At 42.4% G+C, this 22,672-nt stretch overlaps 1 protein-coding gene across 12 annotated transcripts in view; it reads right to left on the reverse strand.

Annotated features, from left to right (window-relative positions):
- The window catches only part of ACIN1 (apoptotic chromatin condensation inducer 1), a 36,709-nt gene that overhangs the window by 11,717 nt on the left and 2,320 nt on the right, over nt 1-22,672 (reverse strand). For 4 of the 12 annotated variants that reach the window (XM_054448814.2, XM_054448815.1, XM_054448813.1 and 1 more), the window contains exons 3-8: nt 20,203-20,314; nt 19,663-19,782; nt 11,457-11,545; nt 9,237-10,520; nt 8,510-8,728; nt 7,841-7,956 (exon numbers count right to left, since the gene is read on the reverse strand). In XM_054448814.2, the coding sequence (XP_054304789.1) occupies nt 7,841-7,956; nt 8,510-8,728; nt 9,237-10,520; nt 11,457-11,545; nt 19,663-19,782; nt 20,203-20,314 (1,940 nt within the window). Of the gene's footprint in view, nt 1-844; nt 947-1,148; nt 1,318-7,840; nt 7,957-8,509; nt 8,729-9,236; nt 10,521-11,456; nt 11,546-19,662; nt 19,783-20,202; nt 20,315-22,672 lie in introns of those variants that run through there. The other 8 variants (XM_054448819.2, XM_054448817.2, XM_054448818.2 and 5 more) reach the window with 5 other exon arrangements.

Consider the following 22,672-nt stretch of genomic DNA (forward strand, 5'->3'; position numbering starts at 1 on the left):
TCTCATTCAAAAGGAAAAATTAAAACTGCTGAATTGAGTATGAGAGCTCAGAGAAGATTAGGGCCACTTTTACCTGCTCAGAGGTGTAGAAACTGTTCCTACATTCGGCTTTCACCCAGTTTCTCCCACTCCCTCATTCCAACTTCCAAGAGATAAAGAGAGCAGGCCTCCTAGTCAGGACACACCCTCCCCCACACAGGCAGCTTCCCCCACGAACACCAAACCCACTCTCCCACTCTTAATCTCACAAGTTAGCTCCCATTTCAGGCAAAGAATCCCAGAGATTCACTTCAGATAAACTATCTTTCCACTTTTGATTTCTGTCTTCACCCCCAACTTCTATCTCAAATCTCACCCCCTCTACCACCCAAACACCAAGCAAAAAAAATCAAATCAAGATGATCAGAGGCCTAAGGCTCAGGAGAGAGGAAACCAAGCCTCCTAGGCCGATAACCACCACCAGAAAAGTCAGCATTCCCAACAGGCTGACTGACACTCAGAGGTCAGAAGAACCTCCCTAGAGCAGTCAAGGAGGGATGCACTAGGGGGGTTAGGGGGAGGGGAAAATCGGAACTGTGCCCCCAGCTAACAGGCCCCCACAGAAACACGAGATTGAGCTGCTTCCATCTAGAGAAAAGGCTTATACAAAAAAAATATCTATTTCCCATACAGAAAGGGCAAGTGGGGCCAATTAGAAACTGGGCAGGAAGGACAAAGGGGGAAAGCAGAATGACTGAAAACCAACCAAAACGAAAGACGGAATGAAAGCCATGAGGAAGAGAAGGAAGATGAAGGGAGCTAGAGCGGTGGGGAAAAGGCATACATGGAAATGTGAAGCTCTCACCCTTCTTTGCTTTCTGATAACATGATTTTTTTTCTCCCCCTGGAAGTGCTGTTTATCCCTTTCTGGAATGGAAGAAATAACAAAAACCAAACAAAAAAAATCCTAAAAAAAAAAAAAAGAAAAAAAAACACACCTTCCTTGTTCCAAGATCCCACCACCTCCTCCCCAGCCACCCGATCCAGAGAGAGAAAATTGAGATGTAGCAACTGGGGATCCAAAAAATGGTAAATGGAAGGGGAGGTGGTGGTGGTGCGGGGAGGCTAAAACAGATCTGGCTTTTAAGAGATAAGCGTTAAGTCCTCACGGCAAACCCCGAGTTCGGCTGGATTGGTCTCTCTGGAGAAGGAGGAAGAGGGCCAGGCTGCTGGTAGTGGCTGGCTCTATTGTATTGGCGGAGCGGCAGCGATCAGCCGGAGACATGCAGGGGAGCCATCTTGCCACTTACCCAGCAGCCTGTGTGTGCGGATGGGGGAGGGCCTTGCTGCAGCAGGGGAGGGGAAAGAAAAGAGGGAGGGAGCTGAGTGAGCAAGGTTCTTATCCTTTGGCAGGCCACAGGGAGCTGACTGCTGGCTCCAGAGGCCTGGCCTTCTTTTCTCAGGTTACAGCAGCTACAGAGGCTTAACCCCCAGGGCTGGAGTGCTCCCTCCTGGTCTTCCCAGGGGGCAGGGGAGGGGGCATGTAAAGTTACAGCTGCTTGATTGGAAGATTCTAGAGAATAGAAGGCAGGCAAACAGTAGAGGTGGGAGTGAAAAAGGATTAAATAAGAATGAAAAAGCCAAGGTTGAAAAGTGATTAAAGGAGGATGGTAATGAAAGCTGGATAGAGGGTGGGGCATGAGCAATGTTTTATGTGCCTACCATCCTCTATCCAGTAATCTAGGCATGGAACACTGAAACCACACCAACCAGTCAGATGCTGCAGGTAGGGAGGTGGGATGGGAACTGTCACTATCCAATCACTACAGTAACTGGCTGCTCACCCCGGCAATGACCACGTGTTACTACTCCAACACGTCCTTTTCCCAGGGATGGTGGAGGGAAGTGGATAGCAGGGAGAGTTCTTTTTTCAATTACCAGTAGAAGGGGGGCAGGGTTGGTGTCTCTGAAGAGATGACAGACAACTTTGTTTTATAGAGTCTTTAATAAGGTCACCCTGCCCCAGGGTCCACTGGGGCCAGAAAAAAGGATAAACAGGGCAAGGGGACCTTGGGTAGCTGAAGCTTGAAGGCCACTTCTTGAAGCAAGGGCTCCAAGGTGAGGCTCTAAAGTAGATAAGACAGTGAAGTGAGAGTGCTGCTATACAGGGCAGGGGAGATCAGCTGGGCAGAAAGCGATTGGGAACTAAGCAGAAAATATTAATCATGGGAATCTTCACTAGACCAAAGTGGGAAACAGATGTTAATAATTCAAAAAGTGCTCAGTAGATACTCAAAATGCTTATTTGTTGACTGCAGAGATGTTCCTTTTGTATCCTAGTGGCAGCAGAAGTTTACACTAAGATAAACTTCTGAGAACCAAAGCTCAGTGTCTCGTGTAACATTTGAGCTTTTAGCTAGGAATGAAATTTTCTCCCCGCTGCTTAAAATCTTACACTTACAATGCCAACTGCATGCTAAAGTGGCCATATTTATACATTACTTTAAATGTTTCCTTTCACATAGTGGTCCCTGTCTGCTCAGGGTAAGAGTGAAGACTTTGGAGTCAGACTGGCTAGCCCCACTCTGTCAAAAGTTGTGTGATAGTAGGCAAGTTCCTGGTTCTGTATATCTGCTTTGTAATCTGCCAAGTGGGCATAGTGACAATACCTATTTCATGGAACAGTGTAGTAAGTGTTAGCTCTTAAGAGTCTGGCTTGGAGGACACCCCAAGTGAAGGTACAGATACATGTAAAATATATGCACACGTAATAGGCCATTATCTCATCTGATGCCACCTCGGGGGGTCTGAGTTTCCTCAAAAGAGTAGACTGCTTGTTCTCTGAGGCAAAGCCATTCAGTGATTGGCATGACAGGTTTTCAGCAATGCCCTTATCACTCTGTATAATGACTGCTACTTTACCTACCCCCCATCTCTACCCTGCATAATTCCTCAAGGGTAGGGATTGCATCTCTTGGCCCCTAGCCCAGGGCCTAACACAAAGTAATGTTCCCTAACTATTTCTGAATTAGGGTGTCATTGTGGGTACCAAGTGGACACTTACTAAATGCTTGCTAACCTAAAAGTTTTCTTATTGAAAAAAAATTTTTTGGCCGGGCGTGGTGGCTCACGCCTGTTAATCCCAGCACTTTGGGAGGCTGAGGTGGGCGGATCACCAGCCTGACCAACATGCAGAAACCCTGTCTCTACTAAAAACACAAAATCGGCTGCGTGTGGCGGCGCATGCCTGTAATCCCAGCTACTCGGGAGGCTGAGGCAGGAGAATCGCTTGAACCCAGGATGCAGGGGTTGTGGTGAGCCGAGATCGTGCCATTGCACTCCAGCCTGGGCAACAAGAGCAAAACTCCATCTCAAAAAAAAGAAAAAAAATTTTTTAATAGAATCCCCACAAAGAATGTTACACCACAGAAAATGTTACCTTCAGCCATCCTCAAATAAAATGCTCTGTTTATCCACTGTCCTAAAATACTCTCAGCTGCTAATATGCCTCTCCAGAAGTGGCCGATTTTGAGAGATTTTGTTATTGAAAATTCCTTTTTTTTTGAGACGGAGTCTCACTCTGTTGCCCAGGCTGGAGTGCAGTGGCACAATCTCAGCTCACGGCAAGCTCCGCCTCCCGGATTCACACCATTCTCCTGCCTCAGCCTCCCGAGTAGCTGGGACTACAGGCACCCGCCACTACACCCAGCTAATTTTTTGTATTTTTAGTAGAGACGGGGTTTCACTGTGTCAGCCAGGATGGTCTCGATCTTCTGACCTCATGATCCGCCCATCTCGGCCTCCCAAAGTGCTGGGATTACAGGCGTGAGCCACCATGCCCGGCTGAAAATTTCTTTTTTTAAGAACAAGAATCTTACCACATTCTCCTTTACCCTCTTAAGACACAAGAGGTGTATGTTTTCTATTTCCCCATGATCAATTCTGTGGGACCCAACAATTCCGAACATTTTATTTTCAGACAATAATAAGGGCTGAGCATGGTGGCTCATGCCTGTAATACCAACACTTTGGGAGGCTGAGGCAGGAGGAGTGCCTGAGGCCAGGAGTTTGAGACCAGCCTGGCCAATATGGTGAAACCCCATCTCTATTAAAAATACAAAAATTAGCAGGGTGTGGCAGCCGCATCTATAGTCCCAGCTACTCAGGAGGCTGAGGCATGATAATTGCTTGAACCCAGGAGGCGGAGGTTGCAGTGAGCAGAGATCGGGCCACTGCACTCCAGTCTGGGTGACAGAGTGAGACTCTGTCTCCAAAAAAAAAAAAAAGATAAAGAGGAATCCTTGAAACTGTCCCCAAAATGGACTCTATCTACTTGCAGGACTAGTACCAAAGCCTTGTTAACCATGTGTCAGAGCCCAACATAGCTTAACAGTCTGTGAAATTGCACAGAATAAGCAGTGGGGATATCTACCCATAATTAAACAGCACACAAAGAAGCCCAGAAGAAAAGGATACAACTACTTGGAGGCTAATAATATCACATTACAATTTATATGTGAATATGAGATTCAGAGAAGCTAATGGAAAAGGAAATTCCTATAGGCATATATGTTGAAATTTTAGTTATTATAGAAAACTCATGAGGAGCTGAAAAACTGACGTGAAAATTTAAAAGAAACAGTAGGACTAGATACCCTCAGAAGCATACTGGTCCCAAGATAACCTAGAACAGTATGATTTTGGGGCATATGTCCTTAGATAATTTCTCAGTGGAGCAAACTCTATAGATGACAACAAATTCTGCCTTTTCATGCATCATTTGGGATATTGGCATTGTATGTCCCCTGGGGAATATCAATTACACCGTCATATTGGCTTAAAGAACCATTACCTTCCTCCTACACACGCAAAAGGACAAACATGCATTGTACCAAGAGCCTAAAACCGCTATTGCCTGCTAGGTCTGTGCATACAGGAAGGTTGTATCTAGAGAAAGCCAGGTCTGAATTAACTACAGCTGAATGATACAGCTGCCCACACAAACAAATCCTCTCTTTCCTTTCTTCCCCTTTGTTTTTTTTTTTTTTTTAAGTAAAAAGAGAATACCATTATTTTCTGCTATATGGGGACATTTTTGTTATACCCATAGAAGGCAGAAGACCTGAGTTTTGAACAGGGCTCAACTGAAACAGGACTGAGGACCCACAAATTCCTGCTCCAAGCAATGAAAAAGACACCTTACCTCATAAATTTAGAATTCCTCAGGCACAATCAGAATCAGAATGGATTTAACCAAACACAGCAAAAAGTCAGTCAATCTCTTCCAAATGGTGACAGGTCCTTGAAGTCTAATTTTTTTTTTTTTTTTTTAACACTTTACTGCTCTGTTTTTTAAAGTCATATGACTTCTTGTTGAGACAGACAGAAAAACCAAGGTTAAGCCATAAATGGTCTTTTCCATTTTTTTTTTTTTGAGACGGAGTTTCGCTTGTTGCCCAGGCTGGAGTGCAATGGCGTGATCTCAGCTCACTGCAACTTCCGCCTCCCGGGTTCAGGCGATTCTCCGTCTCAGCCTCCTGAGTAGCTGGGATTACCGGTGCACACCACACCCGGCTAATTTTGTATTTTTAGTAGAGATGGGGTTTCACCATGTTGGTCAGGCTGGTCTCGAATTCCTGACCTCAGGTGATCCACCTGCCTTGGCCTCCCAAAGTGCTTCGATTACAGGCATGAGTCACCACGCCTGGCCATGCCATAAATGGTCTTTTCCATTTAGCATTGTTGATTCCGCTTTCAAAATTGGCCAGGGCTCTAGAGGGCTGCCAGGCTGCACACTTAACACTCTGGAGGGGTGAGAGACCAGGAAGGGTGTTGTTAATCAGTTGTGGTAGGGCCTCCAGAAATGTATGCAACCTTCTCAAAGATTTATTTACCAGATCCATTGCCTATGGGTTTAGGCCTCTGGGCATGCCGTTTTGTTAGGATGTTGAACAAACCATGTGGTAGGCAGGCAGAAGGAAAGCAGGTACGAGTGATGTGTGTGAACTGCTCCTCAGTGAAGACTGCATTTCCCTTCTATACACTACTCCACTGAAGCGGGCCTAGGCAACAATGGACAATCTAAGTATTTGCCCAAGATGCCACTTGCCTATCATCTTATTAGAATCAATGTGACTAAATCATCTCAGTCATAAAATGAAGATCAAAACCACCTTTACCTGGAGTGGGGGGACAGGAAACTCTATGACTCCAAGCTTCATGTGCCCTGGACTTGCATGGGAATGTCCAGAAAAAAAGCTGCTTCAAAACAAAATAAAATGCCTTTCTGTTGCTAGGATCTCATAAACCCACAGAATTTTAAGGCTAGCAAAGAGCTTTTCAGAAAATCACTTTCTTCCCAAGGTGCATCGGAAGCAGTTCCTCAGGCCTGATTAGTAGCAGGCTGTCAATACCCACTTCAGAACTGCCATTTCACAAAGGACATGCTTTTGTAAAATGGAATGTAAAATGTACCTCCATGGAATTGTGAGGGGGGGGCAGGTATTATGTCTGGTTGAGGGATATGGAAGAGAAAATGTCACCCCATTTCCTCATCGATGATGTAGCTGGGGAATCCTGAATACCTTCCAGAGTCCGCTGAGTTTTCACTTTATGGTCCTAGAAGAAAAACCCTTTTCCAAAGGATAACGTACCCATTCCAGAAGGGGAAAACAAAAAAATTTCAAAGGAAGTAGAGTGAACTTTTGGCTGCCAAACAAAAAATGTTAACAGCCACAAGATGGCAGCAGAGGTAAGACTATCAGAATGGACGAGGATATACCCCCCCGCAAGGGTATACCCCCAGGTAAAAGCTATATAGTAAGGTCTATAAAACTATCATTTAAAGTCACAGGCAAATGAGATAAATCATGTCACCTGCCCACTACCCTCCAAAAGTCAGAGGTAAAGTGCAGTTTGAAACTCTCAGAAGAGTGTGAATCGTTAGACAATTACATATAGGGGAAAATCATACTGGTAGCGTTAGTGTTAATATGGCATAAAAACAAGTATAGAATAACTTTAGGCTAACAGTCTACACAGTCTACACATTCTACAAAGCAGTTCAGGGTTCCTGATGTCTAAAAGCTACGCAATCTTATGCCCATAAGGCTTCATTTTTTCATTTCCCATGAGACTTTGAAGCCAGGAATTCTGGCTCATTGGCTTCTTAATTTATAATACGTATCTCAGAAGAATGAATGACATACCTATTTAATTACAAATTTAACCTGATATGAGTATTTCTCTAGGACTTAACATAAAGATTTTAAGAACTCACATTAATTGTATAAATTTTAAGTTCAATCAAATGGTCTTAAGGGCCCAGGAACAAACTTCTGACTTGAAAGGAACTTCGTAATTTGCTGTACTGTATGCTGTAAGAACTAGGATATCCCAGCAGAACTAGGATAGCTTAATGACAGGTAGTAACTAGGAAAAATGCACAAACTAAAAAACAGCACCCAGCTGTGCCTTTCTTTATTAAGACCCTCAATATCCTTTATTAAACTGGGTTCCTAGGTAAACGTGAGTTAAAGATTAAGATGCCCTGAGTCAATTCCCTTACATGGTTTTGAGTGTGGAAGCAGAAGCTTCTATTGTCTAAATCTTAAAGGAGTTGACTATTTTGGCTGGATGATCCCAGGTGAGTTTTCCTTGTGCCCCTACGACCACTTTTCAGGTTACCTTAAAGGTGGCAGCTCCCAACATAGTAACTGAAGTCTAGCCTTTGTCCAGATAAAGCTCTGCCTTTATGTTTTAAAAGGAAACTAGGACTGCTTAGTCAAAGAACCCTAGGGAGCGAAGAACTATCGCACACTCATAGTTTCTTGTTATACTCCGGTCGAGATATATCACTTACACAGTGTGATGAATTCTTTCTGATTCTGGCAGATGAGAGGTCTGAGTCTCTGAGGTTTGGGGCTGTGTGGCAGCTGGTGGCTCTGCCTCTTCAGCTTCACACTTCTTTGGGCTCCCCTGTCAGGAGATGGCAAAAACGAACAGAGCAAAATATTTAGATCTGCTTGGTTCCTTTTCTTTTACCTGGAGCCTGAAAAAGGCAGGGCAGCACATACACAGTACCAGCTCCACACACAGCCCTCTGTATCTGTTATTTCATTTTAGAATAAGGAATGGAACATGACTTAAAAATAGGTACTTCAAGAATATTTATGCCAGTAATCATTTTATCAGAATTTTTAATTTTTTTCCTTTTCCTCAGTGATCCTTGTTCTGACAGAATTCTTTTTTGAGAGAATTGAGAAAAGGCTGACTTCCTTTTGGCAGATAAAAGGAGGAGTTATGAGGAAGAACTGACCCTGGGAGCCCTGGAGATAACCCTGCTGCTCAGCCTTATGTAGAACTTCTATGAACCAGGGAGCTGGAAATGAGTTAAGCAGGAATAACAGGTATCCCCTACATTTCTACTGAACCTTGTCCAGACTTAACTTTTTAGTTTTATAGCAAAGACAAGAGGGAAGATCTTGCTTAATCCTCCATCTCTGTGTAGGGAGGGGTCACAATAGCCTACCCGCTCAGGCTGTAACCTCTGGGTCACATGCTTTTCAGCTGGTTCAGGCTGACTCAGACGCCTTGCTTGGACAGAGGATGAGGAGGTGGAAGTCCTCTCCTTTGGCTCACAGACCTGCAGTTGTGGCACTGGTGGAGTTGCAACCTCCTGACCAGAAGAGGGATCTTTGGTTTCAGTATAGCTGGTGCTGCTGTCCCTGGAGACTCCAGGGCTCAGAGACTAAAACAAAATGAAATACATAACAAAGAAAATTATTGTATATGGTATATATTCAGTAGATTGCTGAGTTTTCCAGTTTCCATGGACCAAATTTTATACTCTGGACCATTTTGTCTGTGTTTACTCCCATTTTGTCTGTGTTTATTCCCATTTAGTGGTCTCCTTGACCACTTATTTAACAAATTATTAAGTTTTAACTAGATGCAAGATCCTGGGACACACACGTAAAAGGGCATGCCCACATCCTCAAGAAGTTTCCATCTAGTGGAGGAGATGAGTACATAAATTCAACATTCTATCAAGGGACTCAAAATGAAAAAGAACCCCATTTCGGGAATCAGTTAATTGAAAATTCGATTCTGAAATGAGGAGAAAGTAATCAGTGAAGGAGACTAAAGGAGGCTTTTCCTATTCCTTTCAGAAATCATGACAGGCTCTCCACGGTCTGAAATGAAAACCACTGGAATATGACAGAATATTAATACACCCGGGATTCTCTCATACTCACTTTTCTGCTGTTGCTTGATGCTGAACGAGAACGAGAACGAGAACGTGAACGTGAACGCGAACGTGACCTTGATCTGGACTCTGATGTTGATCTGGAGCCCATCTTGGGTCTACCACGAGGGTTGGCATGAGTACGTGCCTGGGCTACATCTCTCTGCTTGGATCTGAGTGGTGAATGAGACCGAGAACCTGAACTGTCAGGAGAGCGAGATCTTGATCTAGAACTGGAGGAGGAAGATGAGGAGGACCGGCTAGAGGATGAATCAGCTGACTGTTTCAATCTGTGGCTTGGGAGAAGGGTATGAGAAGCTCTTCTGCCTTCCTTCTGTTCCAAAGATGGCTGTTTCAGACATTCTTCAGTGATTCCTTTGGCCAGTGCTAATTCCTCAATTTTTAGAGGGAGGGGCTGAGCAGATCTGTCCGACTCAGGTTCAAGATCCTTCTGGGCTGAGTAGTCAGCCAGTGTGCTTTTCTGAACCAGAGGCAGGACACTCTCCTCTGGCACTTTCTCTGCTGGAGATTCTGCTTTGGTGTCTGAAGGACTTGACAAAGGAGACAGGCCTCCTACCAACTGGACAGTATGCTGAGATACTAATAGCTCCCTGGTCTCAGCATCTGTATTAGGAGGAGATAACTGAATGAGGACAGGGGGGGCTGGGCCTTCCATGGGCTCTATTTCTTCTTCACTATGGAGTTGTGTATGAGGTGGTGGAGAAGATGCTTCCTTCGTAAGTAAAGGTGGAGGAGTCTCCTCCTCGCTGGCAGTTTGCTCTGGCTGCACTACAAGTGAGGCCTTCTTTAGATCTTCAGTCAGTCGAGGAGGGGAAGGAGACTTCGATTTTTCCTTTAAGCCTTGTGAAGATTTTATTTCTCTTTCTTCCTCCTCAAGGGGAGATGTTGTTTTCATTTCCTTCTCCTGCTGCTGTCTGGTCAGATGACTTTTTCTAGCCTCTTCCTGGGATCTTGTAACTCTCCCTCCTCTCTCTAACACCTCCTGTTCCTGGGATCTTGTTTTGGGTCTCTCATCCATCATCTCCTCTGGTTTTACTCTAGCAATCTCTTCCCCTTCTTCCTTAAACTCTTTCAGGATTGGTGCCTCCCTAGATTTTTGTCCCTCATCATCATCTTCGTCTTCTTCATCTTCTTCTTCCTCCTCCTCCTCCTCTTCTTCCTCCTCTGTTTTCAAATTTCGATCTGCTCTGACCCTTAGGTTTCTGGAAGGTGTTTCTTGATCCTCTTCCTCCTCAGCAGGCTGGCTGCCCTCAGAGAGTTTAGCTGCTCTTGCCTGAAAGAACAGATACACAATGGCTCCAGATGTATTTGCTCACAATCAACAGAGGAGAGAAAGTATCTAATGAAGACACCCCTAGGAAGGAGAAATTCAATGATATATACTTTCAGCAACAGAAACAGGACAGGAGACAATCATGACTAACGTGGCCCTTAGGGGAATCAAAATAGAGTGACCAAAAGAAATACCATAATGAAACTACTTCTATGTAGTTTAAATTTTAGCTTCAAGCACCCTTTTTTTTTTCCAGTAAAATATTAGCAGAGCATCTAGAAAGTAAAAGGGTAGATAGGGGGCTGAGGAGAACTAACCTACTAACAATTAATACGATTATCTTTTTATCATTTTGGTATATTTCTTTTTGTTCTTTCCGCTAATCATTTCCTTTGTACAGTCATAATTACACTACACATAACACTTTTGTATTCTGCCCACTTAGTGTTATATCATATAACTTTAAGGCTTTAATTGAATGGTTAATTATGTCATATCTTGTCTAATAATGTACTTTAAGAATACCAAGCAGCCTGCTAATTTTCAAATTTAAACTTTTAAAAAATATTCACTTAGAAATCTGAAAGCCAGAGCAGATCTAAATAAAAAGACAAAACGAACAACAAAAAGATGACAAAGAGGAGAAGGAAGATAACTACAAAGAAATCTAGCGGCCAGGCAGTGGCTCACGCCTGTAATCCCAACCCTTTGGGAGGCTGAGGTGGAAGGATTGCTTAAGCCTAAGAGGTTGAGGCTGTAGTGAGCTGTGATTGTGCCACTGCACTCCAGCCTAGGCGACAGAGCCAGACTCTGTCCCAAAAAAGAAAACAAAACCCCTAAATGTAGAGACATATGAACTCGAAAAAAGTCTGAAGAAGAAGAGAAGATATCCAAAGCATTACTAATGAGGTGATGCTTAGGAGGTATCTGAGTTACCTGTCTGACCCTAGATGATCGTCTTTCTCCTTTCCTTGGTTTCTCATCATCAGAGTCACCTTTCTCTTCAGAAATTGAGGAGCTTTTTCCTATTGAATGAAAAAGAATCAAGTCAGATTCATGAAGTGAAGACTCATTCATGGCTTTTTAAAAATCAGGCTTTCTAACATCCAACCAATTATAGCATATGAGCCTATCAAGACATATCTGTATCGATTTCTTTGACTTCTACACTAAAGAAAAGACTACAAAAAGCCCTAAGGTCAGGGTCTTATTGGTAATTCTTGGTGTGCATGTCTAGAATATTTTCAACACCTCAAAGCCAATTCACATATTATAAATAACTCAAATAAATGTAAAATTATTTCCAGGGGCTTCAAACTGTCTAGCAGGGATGTACAAATACGAAGTGTACTTATTTCTACAAAGTGTTCTTACTCTGAATAAAGTTTAAGACTTCATTATGTTCTGTATCCTTTTTTTGGATTGCCTATTACTACTACTTTCTGATTTCAACCAAAATATTATGATTAAATATATGAATTTGCACAATAACAAATTCAAGAAATAAATACTTAGAGGAACGTTTTTCAGCGCCCTAAAGTTCCTGAAATTACTTCAAGCCAACTGGATGAGGTTTCAGAATTGGGTCCTGTCTATTAGGCTTTATGTATTAGAGCTCGAGATTTTTTTTTTTCTGAGATGGAGTCTCACTCTGTCACCCAGGCTGGATGCAGTGGTGCAATCTCGCCTCACTGCGACCTCTGCCCCCTGGCTTCAAACCAGTCTCATGCCTCAGCCTCCTGAGTAGCTGGGATTACAGGTGCCCACCACCATGCCTGGCTAATTTTTGTATTTTTAGTAGATATGGTCACTTCCTGACCTCAAGTGATCTGCCCGCCTTGGCCTCCCAAAGTGCTGGGATTACAGGCATGAGCTCACATGTTTTTCTTTGTTTTTTTTTGAGACAGAGTTTTGCTCTTGTTGCCCAGGATGGAGTGCAATGGCATGATCTAGGCTCACCGCAACCTCCGCCTCCCGGGTGCAAGCGATTCTCCTGCTTCAGCCTACCGGGCAGCTGGGACTGCAGGCGCACGCCACCATACCTGGCTAATTTCGGTATTTTTTACAGAGATGGGGTTTCATCATGTTGCCTAGGCTGGTTTGAACTCCTGGGCTCAAGCAATCCACCCGCCTTGGCCTCCCAAAGTTCTGGAATTACAGTCGTGAGCCACCACACCCAGACTAGGTGAGGTTTTTGTTTTTTTTTTTTAAGGAAAAAAAAAAGTTCTATTAAAAGAAAGCTTGGAAACCACCAATCTAGGTTATCCTGAACAATAAATCTATGTAAAACTGAAAGAGAGTTTCACTCAAATTCCATGAAGGAAGGTAACTAGGTAAATCACTTAAGTAATCTGGGTCTCAATAACTTTCTTTTTAGACAGCGTTTTACTCTGTCACCCAGACTGGAGTGCAGTGGCATGATCATGGCTCACTGCAGCCTCAGCCTCCAGGGCTCAAGTAATCCTTCCACCCCGGTCTTCCCAAAGCGCTGAGATTAAGGTATAAACCACTGTGCCCGAGTCTCAAATGTCATGATTGAGAAAAAGGAGGGGCTGCGCTAGATGATTTCTAAATTTCCTACCAGAATTAAGATCAACTAGGCGGCCGGGCACGGTGGCTCACGCCTGTAATCCCAGCACTTTGAGAGGTTGAGGCAGGCGGATCAGGAGGTCAGGAGATCGAGACCATCCTGGCTAACATGGTGAAACCCCGTCTCTACTAAAAATACAAATAATTAGCCAGGAGGGGCAGCAGGCACCTGTAGTCCCAGCTACTTGGGAGGCTGAGGCAGGTGAATGGCGTGAACCTGGGAGGCGGAGCTTGCAGTGAGTCGAGATCGCGCCACTGCACTCCAGCCTGGGCAACAGAGCGAGACTCCGTCTCAAAAAAAAAAAAAAAAAGCATCAACTATGTAGAGTAGCAATACTAATATCATAATATCAATGAGAACCAGTTTAGAAAATAGCAGGAAGATAATTATATTCCAGATACTTAATCAGCTAGATTGGACTCAATGTTAATACAGTACAAAAGGTTTAAATGATCCACAAAACCATGTTGTATAGTAATAGCACAAATAAAGCAGATGGTATGCAGCTCTAACCCAAGATCTTCTCTCTTATTTCTTTTTTTTTCTTTCCGAGACGAAGTCTTGCTCGTCGCCCAGGTTGGAGTGCAATGGCATGATTTCGGTTCACTGCAACCTCTGCCTGCTGGGTTCAAGCGATTCTCCTGCCTCAGCCTCCTGAGTAACTGGGATTACAGGCACCCGCCACCATGCCTGGCTAACTTTTGTATTTTTAGTAGAGACGGGGTTTTGCCATGTTGGCCAGGCTGGTCTCGAACTCCTGACCTTGTGATCCGCCCCCACTTGGCCTCCCAAAGTGCTGGGATTATAGGTGTAAGCCACTGTGCCCGGTCTTCTCTCTTATTTCTATATCCTTACAATCTAAAATGAACTAGGCGAATGCTTCTGTAATAATAATTAAAAAATCAAAATGAGGCTGGGTGCGATGACTCACACCTGTAATCCCAGCACTTTGAGATCGAGAGGCGGGCAGATCACGAGGTCAGGAGTTCAAGACTAGCCTGGCCAATAAGGTAAAACCTCATCTCTACTAAAAATACAAAAAAAAATTTTAGCTGGGCGTGGTGGCGCACGACTGTAGTCCCAGCTACTCAGGGGGCTGAGGCAGAAGAATTGCTTGAACTTGGGAGCCAGAGGTTGTAGTGAGCTGAGATGGCGCTACTGCACTCCAGCCTGGGCAACAGAGCGAGACTCTATCTCAAAAAAAAAAAGAAAAAAGAAAAAAAAAACCCAAAATGAAACTAATGAAATCAATTAGAAGACTACACATATTTTGTAAAACTTTACTTCATGATCATTTGATTAAAAGGACCTCTGAGTATATACCATTTCATATCTGGGTAAGTGAAGAAAGATTTGTGTTATGGTTGTTCATGCAGGATATATGATTAGAATATATAGTGATAGGCCAGACTCTTTAGCAAACATTTGAAGATATCTGTAAGACAGTAGTGCAGTGAAATGAAATAATCATTTCATAATTCAGTGATCTGAAATAGGCTAAGTTATAAAAGTAAAACCAAAATAAAAAGTCTTCATAAATGTTAGGCAAAGTTCCTTTGCAAGTATCAGTGAAAGAAGCTGATTTATCTCACACACACCAAAAAAAACAAGGCATGTGCAAGGCTGGTCAGACATAAATGTGTTAAAGTCAAGGCTGGGCGCAGTGGCTCACACCTGTAATCCCAGCACTTTGGGAAGCCGAGGCGGGCGGATCACGAGGTCAGGAGATCGAGACCACGGTGAAACCCCGTCTCTACTAAAAATACAAAAAAAAAATTAGCCGGGTGTGGTGGCGGGCGCCTGTAGTCCCAGCTACTCGGGAGGCTGAGGCAGGAGAATGGCGTGAACCTGGAAGGCAGAGCTTGCAGTGAGCAGAGATCGCACCACTGCACTCCAGCCTGGGTGACAGAGCAAGACTCCATCTCAAAAACAACAACAACAACAACAACAGCAACAACAACAAAAAAAAACCAAGAAAGTCAAACAACTGAGTTGCAATTTTAAAATTAGCATGTATAAGCAAAACAGCCTCTTTACCTACCTACTGTGAATTATATGCTATTTATTGAATTATAATGTTATTTTTGATACTGTAAAACTGCAGTGATAGGATTTCTGGATGATTACTCCTCTAGAAGAACTCGTAGTAAGTCATCAAAGAGATCTGGAGAAATGAGCAGGGCTGTTCAGAAAGTTCTGGTCATCACTGTTTTGCAATAAAAGCAGAAACTGGAGGGGCCTCAGACATGAAACAAGAAATTAGTCAGCAACGCAAAATATAAAGAGATGAGGAATCTCTAATTCCTTCGAAAGAGCTGATGTGATGCAGACAAACTTCTGAAAAAGGTGATACCTTCTATTATAAGAACATGGCCACACTGAATGTCTTAGGCCAGATGTTAGTAATACGTGTAGACAGTGAGCGCTTTAGCTAAGGGTGGAGCTGATACTGATAACAGGCTAACAAATACATTTCAGGATTCGAAAAACAAGTCAGGGTAAATATCAGATTTCCAAGAGTCCAAAGCCAGAAGGCTTCACAGAAAGGAAAAGGCAGTTGCTAGACAATGCAGGATATATTAAAGTGCAGAATGTTTAAGGGTTATAGAGGAAATAGTTCTTCATCCTAGAAAACAAATTCCTGGGCAGGATTTGTGGGACCAAAGTAAGGTAGCCAGAGATCGAAGAAAAGCCTGTGGCTAAAAGGTAACCTTAGGTGTGAATAAGAAGCAGGAATGAAGAGAATACAGACCTGGAAACAATGCCAAACCTAAATCTGACTCATGTTAGACCTGTAAGTTACCTAGCATTTCTCTAGAATTTCAGCATCCAGGTTTTAATATGGAGAAAAAGGAATGAGGGGCATACTCTACAAGCCAAAGGCTGGCTAAAATCACCGTTGTTAAAGAATCAATATTCTGAATATCCATTTTAAAATGTATTTTCTTAGTTTGAGCTCTTATTGAAAAAATTAAGGACAGTAAGAATTTCAGTACACACAGTCATGATATAGAAGGAAATTCAGACAATTTATGACTATGGTAGGTGGATAATGAGTCCCAACACCTTAGAAATCATCTGAAGAAAGTGATGGAGACATAAGAGGGAAAGTCAGACAGGATTTTATAAACCAATTATTTCTTTGAGACAGGGTTTCACTCTGTTGTCTGCCACCTTGACCGCTAGGACCCAAACAATCTTCACACCTCAGCCTCCCGAGTAGCTGGGACCACAGGCATGTGCCATCAGTCAGCTAATGTTTTCTATTTTTTTATACAGATAGGACTCACTATGTTGCTCAGGCCAATCTCCTGGGAGATCTTCCCACCTCAGCCTCCCAAAGTGCTAGGATTACAGGTGTGAGACACCACACCTGGACAAACCAATTCTTCCTTCCTATTTGGGATTTTGCCAATAGCATACAAACAGGAGGATGCTGGAATATAAATCAAAGATCTTGACAAATTATAACATTGAAAAACTCTTCCTTCAGTTAGTCATTCATAAAACGAATTGGTCAACAGAACCACTCAGGGACTTTTTAAAAAATGTCGAGTCCCAGGACTCTCAATTCCTTGAGATTCTTTGGGTAGGGGCCAGGAATCCATATTCTTAAACATAGTAATATTAAAACAAATAAAAAATCTCCCTCAGGTGCCAGTAGCGTTTAGAAAAATGTTAGTAGGAAACTTAATCAAAATTTGTCATTCAAGGGAGAACCCCAAAACATTCAAAGCCAACAAATAAGCTGCCATTGCAATGGCATACTGGCATATGGCAGACTGAGATTCTACACCTGGAAGAATCTGATTTCTGGGCAAACACTAGGGTTAATGCTGATTCAACTAAGCACTGATAGAACTCCAAACAGCCACTCCATTCAGGACCTTAACTAAATTTTGTACAACATCTATAATGGGATTCTTATCTAAGCCAAGATCAGAGGTAGGAAAGTTATGAGCAGTACTCTACAATTTACTACATTCATACTTTCCCATTTATTTTTCACCTTTTTTTTTTTTTAACGTCTGGGTCATTTTTTTTTCTCCATCAATCATTAGCCATGGCCAAGATCTTACTGATGACATAAAGCACTGAAAAGATTGGCTACCCTTACTCTAAATCTTTGCTTTTGAAATCTATTTCAGAAATCATTTCTCATTTTCATTTCAAATTATATTAAGAACTGACAGCCTCTCTTTTTAAAGAGAGGTCCTTATCAAATCATGGTCCTATTAAGAATTTTCAATGATTCCCCCATTACCTATAGAACTAAAAAAAAAACCCTCGTACTTACTGGCCTGGCATTTAAAGCCCTCTGTGTATCACCCTCACCTACCTTTTAAATTGTTTTGCTGACTATTCTCGAATGTGAAATACTCTACTCTGGCTAGGTTAGTCTACTACCTCTCCTTTAAAAATACCATTTTCACTCCTATCTCTCTGCCTTTGTTCCTTCCTAAAAATATCTTCTTGTATCCTCTCTGTCAAACCATTTCTAAGGCTCAGCTCAAATCCTGTATCTCCTTATGAGGCTTTCTCTAATCACTGTAGTCCTCAGAGCTCTTCCACTCTTTTGGTTCCCTATGTCTGTATCATTGTCACATACTATCTTCTATTGTTTGATTTATGTGTAATTGTTCTCTCTTCCTAACAGACTTTATGCTGTGCTAACTCCCAACATACTCTCACACAGAGATATGTATGCAGTAGGAATTCAATAAATATTTTTTTTGTTTTATGTGAGAAGAAATACCGACAATTTTAGAAGAGCTTTCTCTTTCTTCTTGGCTTTAAAATCAGGGGGGAAAGGGCACAGGGAGCAAAGTGGATCAGCTGAGGGTCTACTACTCTCATATTTCAGGAGAAAAGAGGTCCCTAAGGAACTTAATAATTCCAAAGTATTGGCCAGTATTTTCTTACTAAAAGATTTCTAAAAATGTCTTTCTGGGTCTAAGACTAGGATCAAAAAAAACAGGGACTGAGTAAAACAGGACCTTAAAACTAGACTCAAAGGCTCTCTATTTTCTCTAGCCTTTTGGAAAATTTCTTTCCCACCATTAAATATCTCCTAAAATATCTATTTCCATGAAGAGTCTATCGCTGCTCAGCCTTTTAATTAAAATCAAGTGTAGTCCATGAAGGGATTCTGTATTAATCAGAAGAGCTGGAAACTTCCATACATCCTAAAAACACTGATTATGGTGGATTCTGCATCCCCCTCAACATTACTAATTATTCAAAATACTTGTTAAGTTACACATCGGTTTAATATATCTACTAACAATCCACATGTCTTATATACATATTAAGTATCCCTTTTCCAAAATGCTTGGGATCACAAGTGTTTTAGATTTTGGATTTTTGAATATTTACATTATACTTTCTGATTCAGCATCCCTAATCTGAAAACCCAAAATCGGAAATGCTCTGATGAGCATCTCCTTTGAGTGTCATGCGAATGCTCAAAAAGTTTTGGGTCTTTGGATTAGGCATGCTCAACCTGTACATGTTCTCCTCAAAGTATACTGACTTAGACAAGTAGTTCCCAAAAGACAAAGGCTATATTTATAGACTTTTGCTTGAGATATTATGCAAAATTGGGTGATTATGATTTTATATATTTTTTGAGACACAGTCTCGCTCTATTGTCCAGGCTGAAGTGCAATGGTGCAATCTTAGCTCACTGCAACCTCTGCCTCCCGGGTTCAAGCGATTCTCCTGCCTTAGCCTCCCGAGTCACTGGGATTACAGGTGCCTGCCACCATACCCAGCTAATTTTTATATTTTTAGTAGAGACAGGGTTTTGCCACGGCTTTTTCACGGTTTTTCCAGGCTGGTCTGGAACGCCTGACCTCAGGTGATCCGCCTGCCTCGGCCTCCCAAAGTGCTGGGATTGGAGGCGTGAGCGACCGCACCCAGTCTGGGTGCTTAATATTTTCTATAATGTGAAGAAATTAATTAATCTTGCCTGAACCAATCCCATATACTAGGTTAGAGCTCCCTATTATAATATGCTCACATAATACTCTGCGTTGCCTTGCACAGTAGCCAATACAACTGTAACTAATGTCCATCTCCTCACTAGACTAAGTTTCTTGGGGCTGAGACTTGTTTCTCTCTTTACTATATTTCTCGTGCCTAGCATACGCCTGGTATACAACAAGTACACAACAAAAATTTGTTGATTAAACCACAGCAGATACCCAATTTGAGAGGGTGACTGAATGTGTTAACACGTAATATACACAACTGGTGAAGAGATGAAAAAGAGTTGACTGTTGCCAAATTCAGAGGTAGAAGAGTTGAAGAGGTACAGATGAGAAGAAAAATCACACTGCTTCGTAAAACACTGAGAAGGTAACACAGTATATAGGTGAAAGCAGACTTCAAAAAGGGTATACTTTCCATGAGAAACAGATGTCAAATATCAACGTCACAGAATTTCCCTGGGACTTTCATGGAGGCTTAGCATGAAAGGAGGTGTAGCTACCTCCCCCCACCAACTACGCAGGATTGACAAAACAGCGCAGTGGGGAGGGAGATACGTACTGGGCGAATGTCTGCTGAGCTCCAGCTCTGGTCTCTCCAGGCTGCTCTGAAAGTCAGGAGGCAGCAGGGAAGCCACTCCCTCAGGATGGATCATCTCGTCCTCCGACTCAGCTGAAGCTTCTGCAAAGTACAGATCGGGTCGGGGCAGGGAGGGAGTGAAGGACTCAGCATGTAGGAATATGTAGAGGAGTGAAGGAGGTCAGGCAAAGTCACAGATACAGAGATATATACCAAAAAGAGCACCGTATAAAAAGAAAAAACTCCCTGGGATTCAGCTCTACTTCATCTAAATGGTAGCTTAATTTACTTATAACTCTTCCTGTTGGCAGGAATCCTCTTCTAACAAGACAGTCAAATTAAGTGTCCTCTTCCCTGACAAAAGTAAATAGTAAACCACTTGGCTTCATGGGCTATGAAAGCAAGTAAGTAGCAGTCTCAGCCTCACTTATTTCTGAAATTGTCTAGTTAGACAGGCCTATCTACTTGGTGACAGGGATAAGAATGACAAACTCCTTGTTAAAAGTGACAACCTGGGCTTACCTTCAAGTTCTGCAGCTTCTCGAGCTTCACGTTCCAGACGCTGCCTAAGTAGCTCCTGCTGCTTTTCCAGATACTGTTTTATGAAACTGTTCTGGCTCATTTCCTCACCAATCTGTGTAGAGGAAATGAAAAAAAGAGGGTCTAGGAAAACAAACCAGGAGAATGCAAAGAAGAACATTCCATGGAGCAAAGGTCCACTCCTTATAGTTGCACCCAAGAAAGATAACTAAAATGTTGGAAGGTTTTTTTCTAAGTTAGTTCTATACTGAAGAACAGAACAGCCTTGAATCACACACAAAAAAAGGGCAAAAAGAAGAGCTGCACATAAGTTTTTGTTTTAAATATTCAGTTCCCAAAGAGTGATACTGGTATACAAATTACTTTTATTTTTATTTTTTGAGACAGAGTTTCACTCTGTTGCCCAGGCTGAAGTGCAGTGGCGTGATCTCGGCTCACTGCAACCTCTGCCTCCTGGCTTCAAATGATTCTCCTGCCTCAGCCTCCTGAGTAGCTGGAATTACAGGTGTGCGCCACCACACTCAGCTAATTTTTGTATTTTTAGTAGAGATGGGGTTTCACTATGTTGGTCAGACCAGTCTCAAACTCCTGACCTCAAGTGATCCACCTGCCTTAGCCTCCCAAAGTGCTGGGATTACAGGCGTGAGCCACTGTGCCCAGCCACAAATAACCTTAAATTAAAATTCCTGTAATTATACCTTTCAGGCTAAATTCCTAGATTACGTGGAACAGTATCTAAAGGGTAATCTAAAATTTCCTTTTGGTAATATCAAGACTGAAACACGGTGGCTCACATCTGTAATCCCAGTACTTTGGGAGGCTGAAGTGGGAAGACTGCTTGTGCTCAGGAGTTTGAGATCAGTCTCAGCAACATGGCGAAACCCGTCTCTACCAAAAACACAAAAAGCTGGGCATATTGTGGTATGAGTTTGTCATCCTGGCTACTCAGGAGGTGGTGAGTGCAGTGAGCCGAGATCATGCCACCGCACTCCAGCCTGGGTTAAAGAGCAAGACTCCATCTCCAGAAAAAAAAAAAAGCCAGTTCCTCCAAAAGATCAATCGTTACTTATCCAGGAAACTTTTTTTTTTTTTTTTTTTTTTGAGACGGAGTATCACTGTCACCCAGGCTGGAGAGCAATGGCGCGATCTTGGCTTGCTGCAACCTCCGCCTCCTGGGTTCAAGACATTCTCCTGCCTCAGTCTCCTGAGTAGCTGGGATTACAGACATGTGCCACCACAACCAGCTCATTTTTGCATTTTTAGTATAGACGGGGTTTTGCCATGTTGGCCAGGCTGGTCTCAAACTCCTGACCTCAGGTGATCCACCCGCCTTGGCCTCCCAAAGTGCTAGCATTACAGGCGTGAGCCACAATGCCCGGCCTCATATCCAGGAAACATTTTATCAAACATCTCCAAAATTCAAGTATAGTATTTAAAAGTATGAAATCAAGAGACTAAGAAAAGGGATATCCATTCAGCATTTAGACAAAGTTATAACTCCATTTTGTCTGGATGAAAGGAAATCCTTGGTAACAGGAGCTTATGCCTTTTCCTATTTTTTTTTTTCTGTAATACAGATTCCCAAGTTGCTCTTCTGACCTCCAGCTTTCTCTTCACAAGTTCTCCTCCCTAGAACCTTCTTGCTTAGCAAGTCCTATTTAGAACCGAAAAAGCAAAAAACCTGAATACTTTCTATGTTATTAGTCATGTTTCCTAAACATAGTAAATGTTTATTTTCACCTAAAATAGAAATGAGTCTCTTGGCGCTCAATGGACATTGTTGAAGGGTGGGTTGCATGTGTATTACAGAATAGCCATGTTTGCTGCACAACCCCTGTGTTAATAAAAGCAAAGCTTCAAAGACTAAAATGCAATGGGTAAAAGGAATACAATTAAGCTGATTAACTTATGCAGTTTCTTATGCTTGTTAAAGTACTTAATTGAACCTCTGAATGCTGGCTAGATTATGATACTTACAGCTTAATGAGGTGGTAACAAGGGAGTAGGAGGGCTCTTTTGTTTTCCACAGTATCCTGAGACTTCATCTAGTACTGAGGCTGCACACTAATTGCTTTAACAAAGACTTGTATTTTTCCTTTAAGTATATGACACATTATAATGAGGGGATTTTTAAAAGCTGAAAGAAACTTTAAGAGACTGTGCAGCCTAATAATTTTTGGATTTTAACTGTAATAATTTTAAAATCTTATGCAGAAACTCAATAGTTAAAGCAGATAAAAGTAGATCTAATCTAGTTTAAGACAGGAGTATGAGCCTTGCTTACTTGGGAAAAAGGTATTTCCCCTAGGAAGCTCCCCAAAGCAGCTCCACAAAACCTTAAGACAGCAGTTATAAACCCATGGGTTTAGTCTGTTTCTCATATAACAGATAAGGAAATGGAGGAAACCAAGGCCTCCAAAGGTTGTTTCTTATCCTAAGTAAAGGAGGTATT

Source organism: Pongo pygmaeus, chromosome 15 (assembly GCF_028885625.2).
Source record: "Pongo pygmaeus isolate AG05252 chromosome 15, NHGRI_mPonPyg2-v2.0_pri, whole genome shotgun sequence".
In the NCBI taxonomy this organism is placed as follows: domain Eukaryota; kingdom Metazoa; phylum Chordata; class Mammalia; order Primates; family Hominidae; genus Pongo; species Pongo pygmaeus.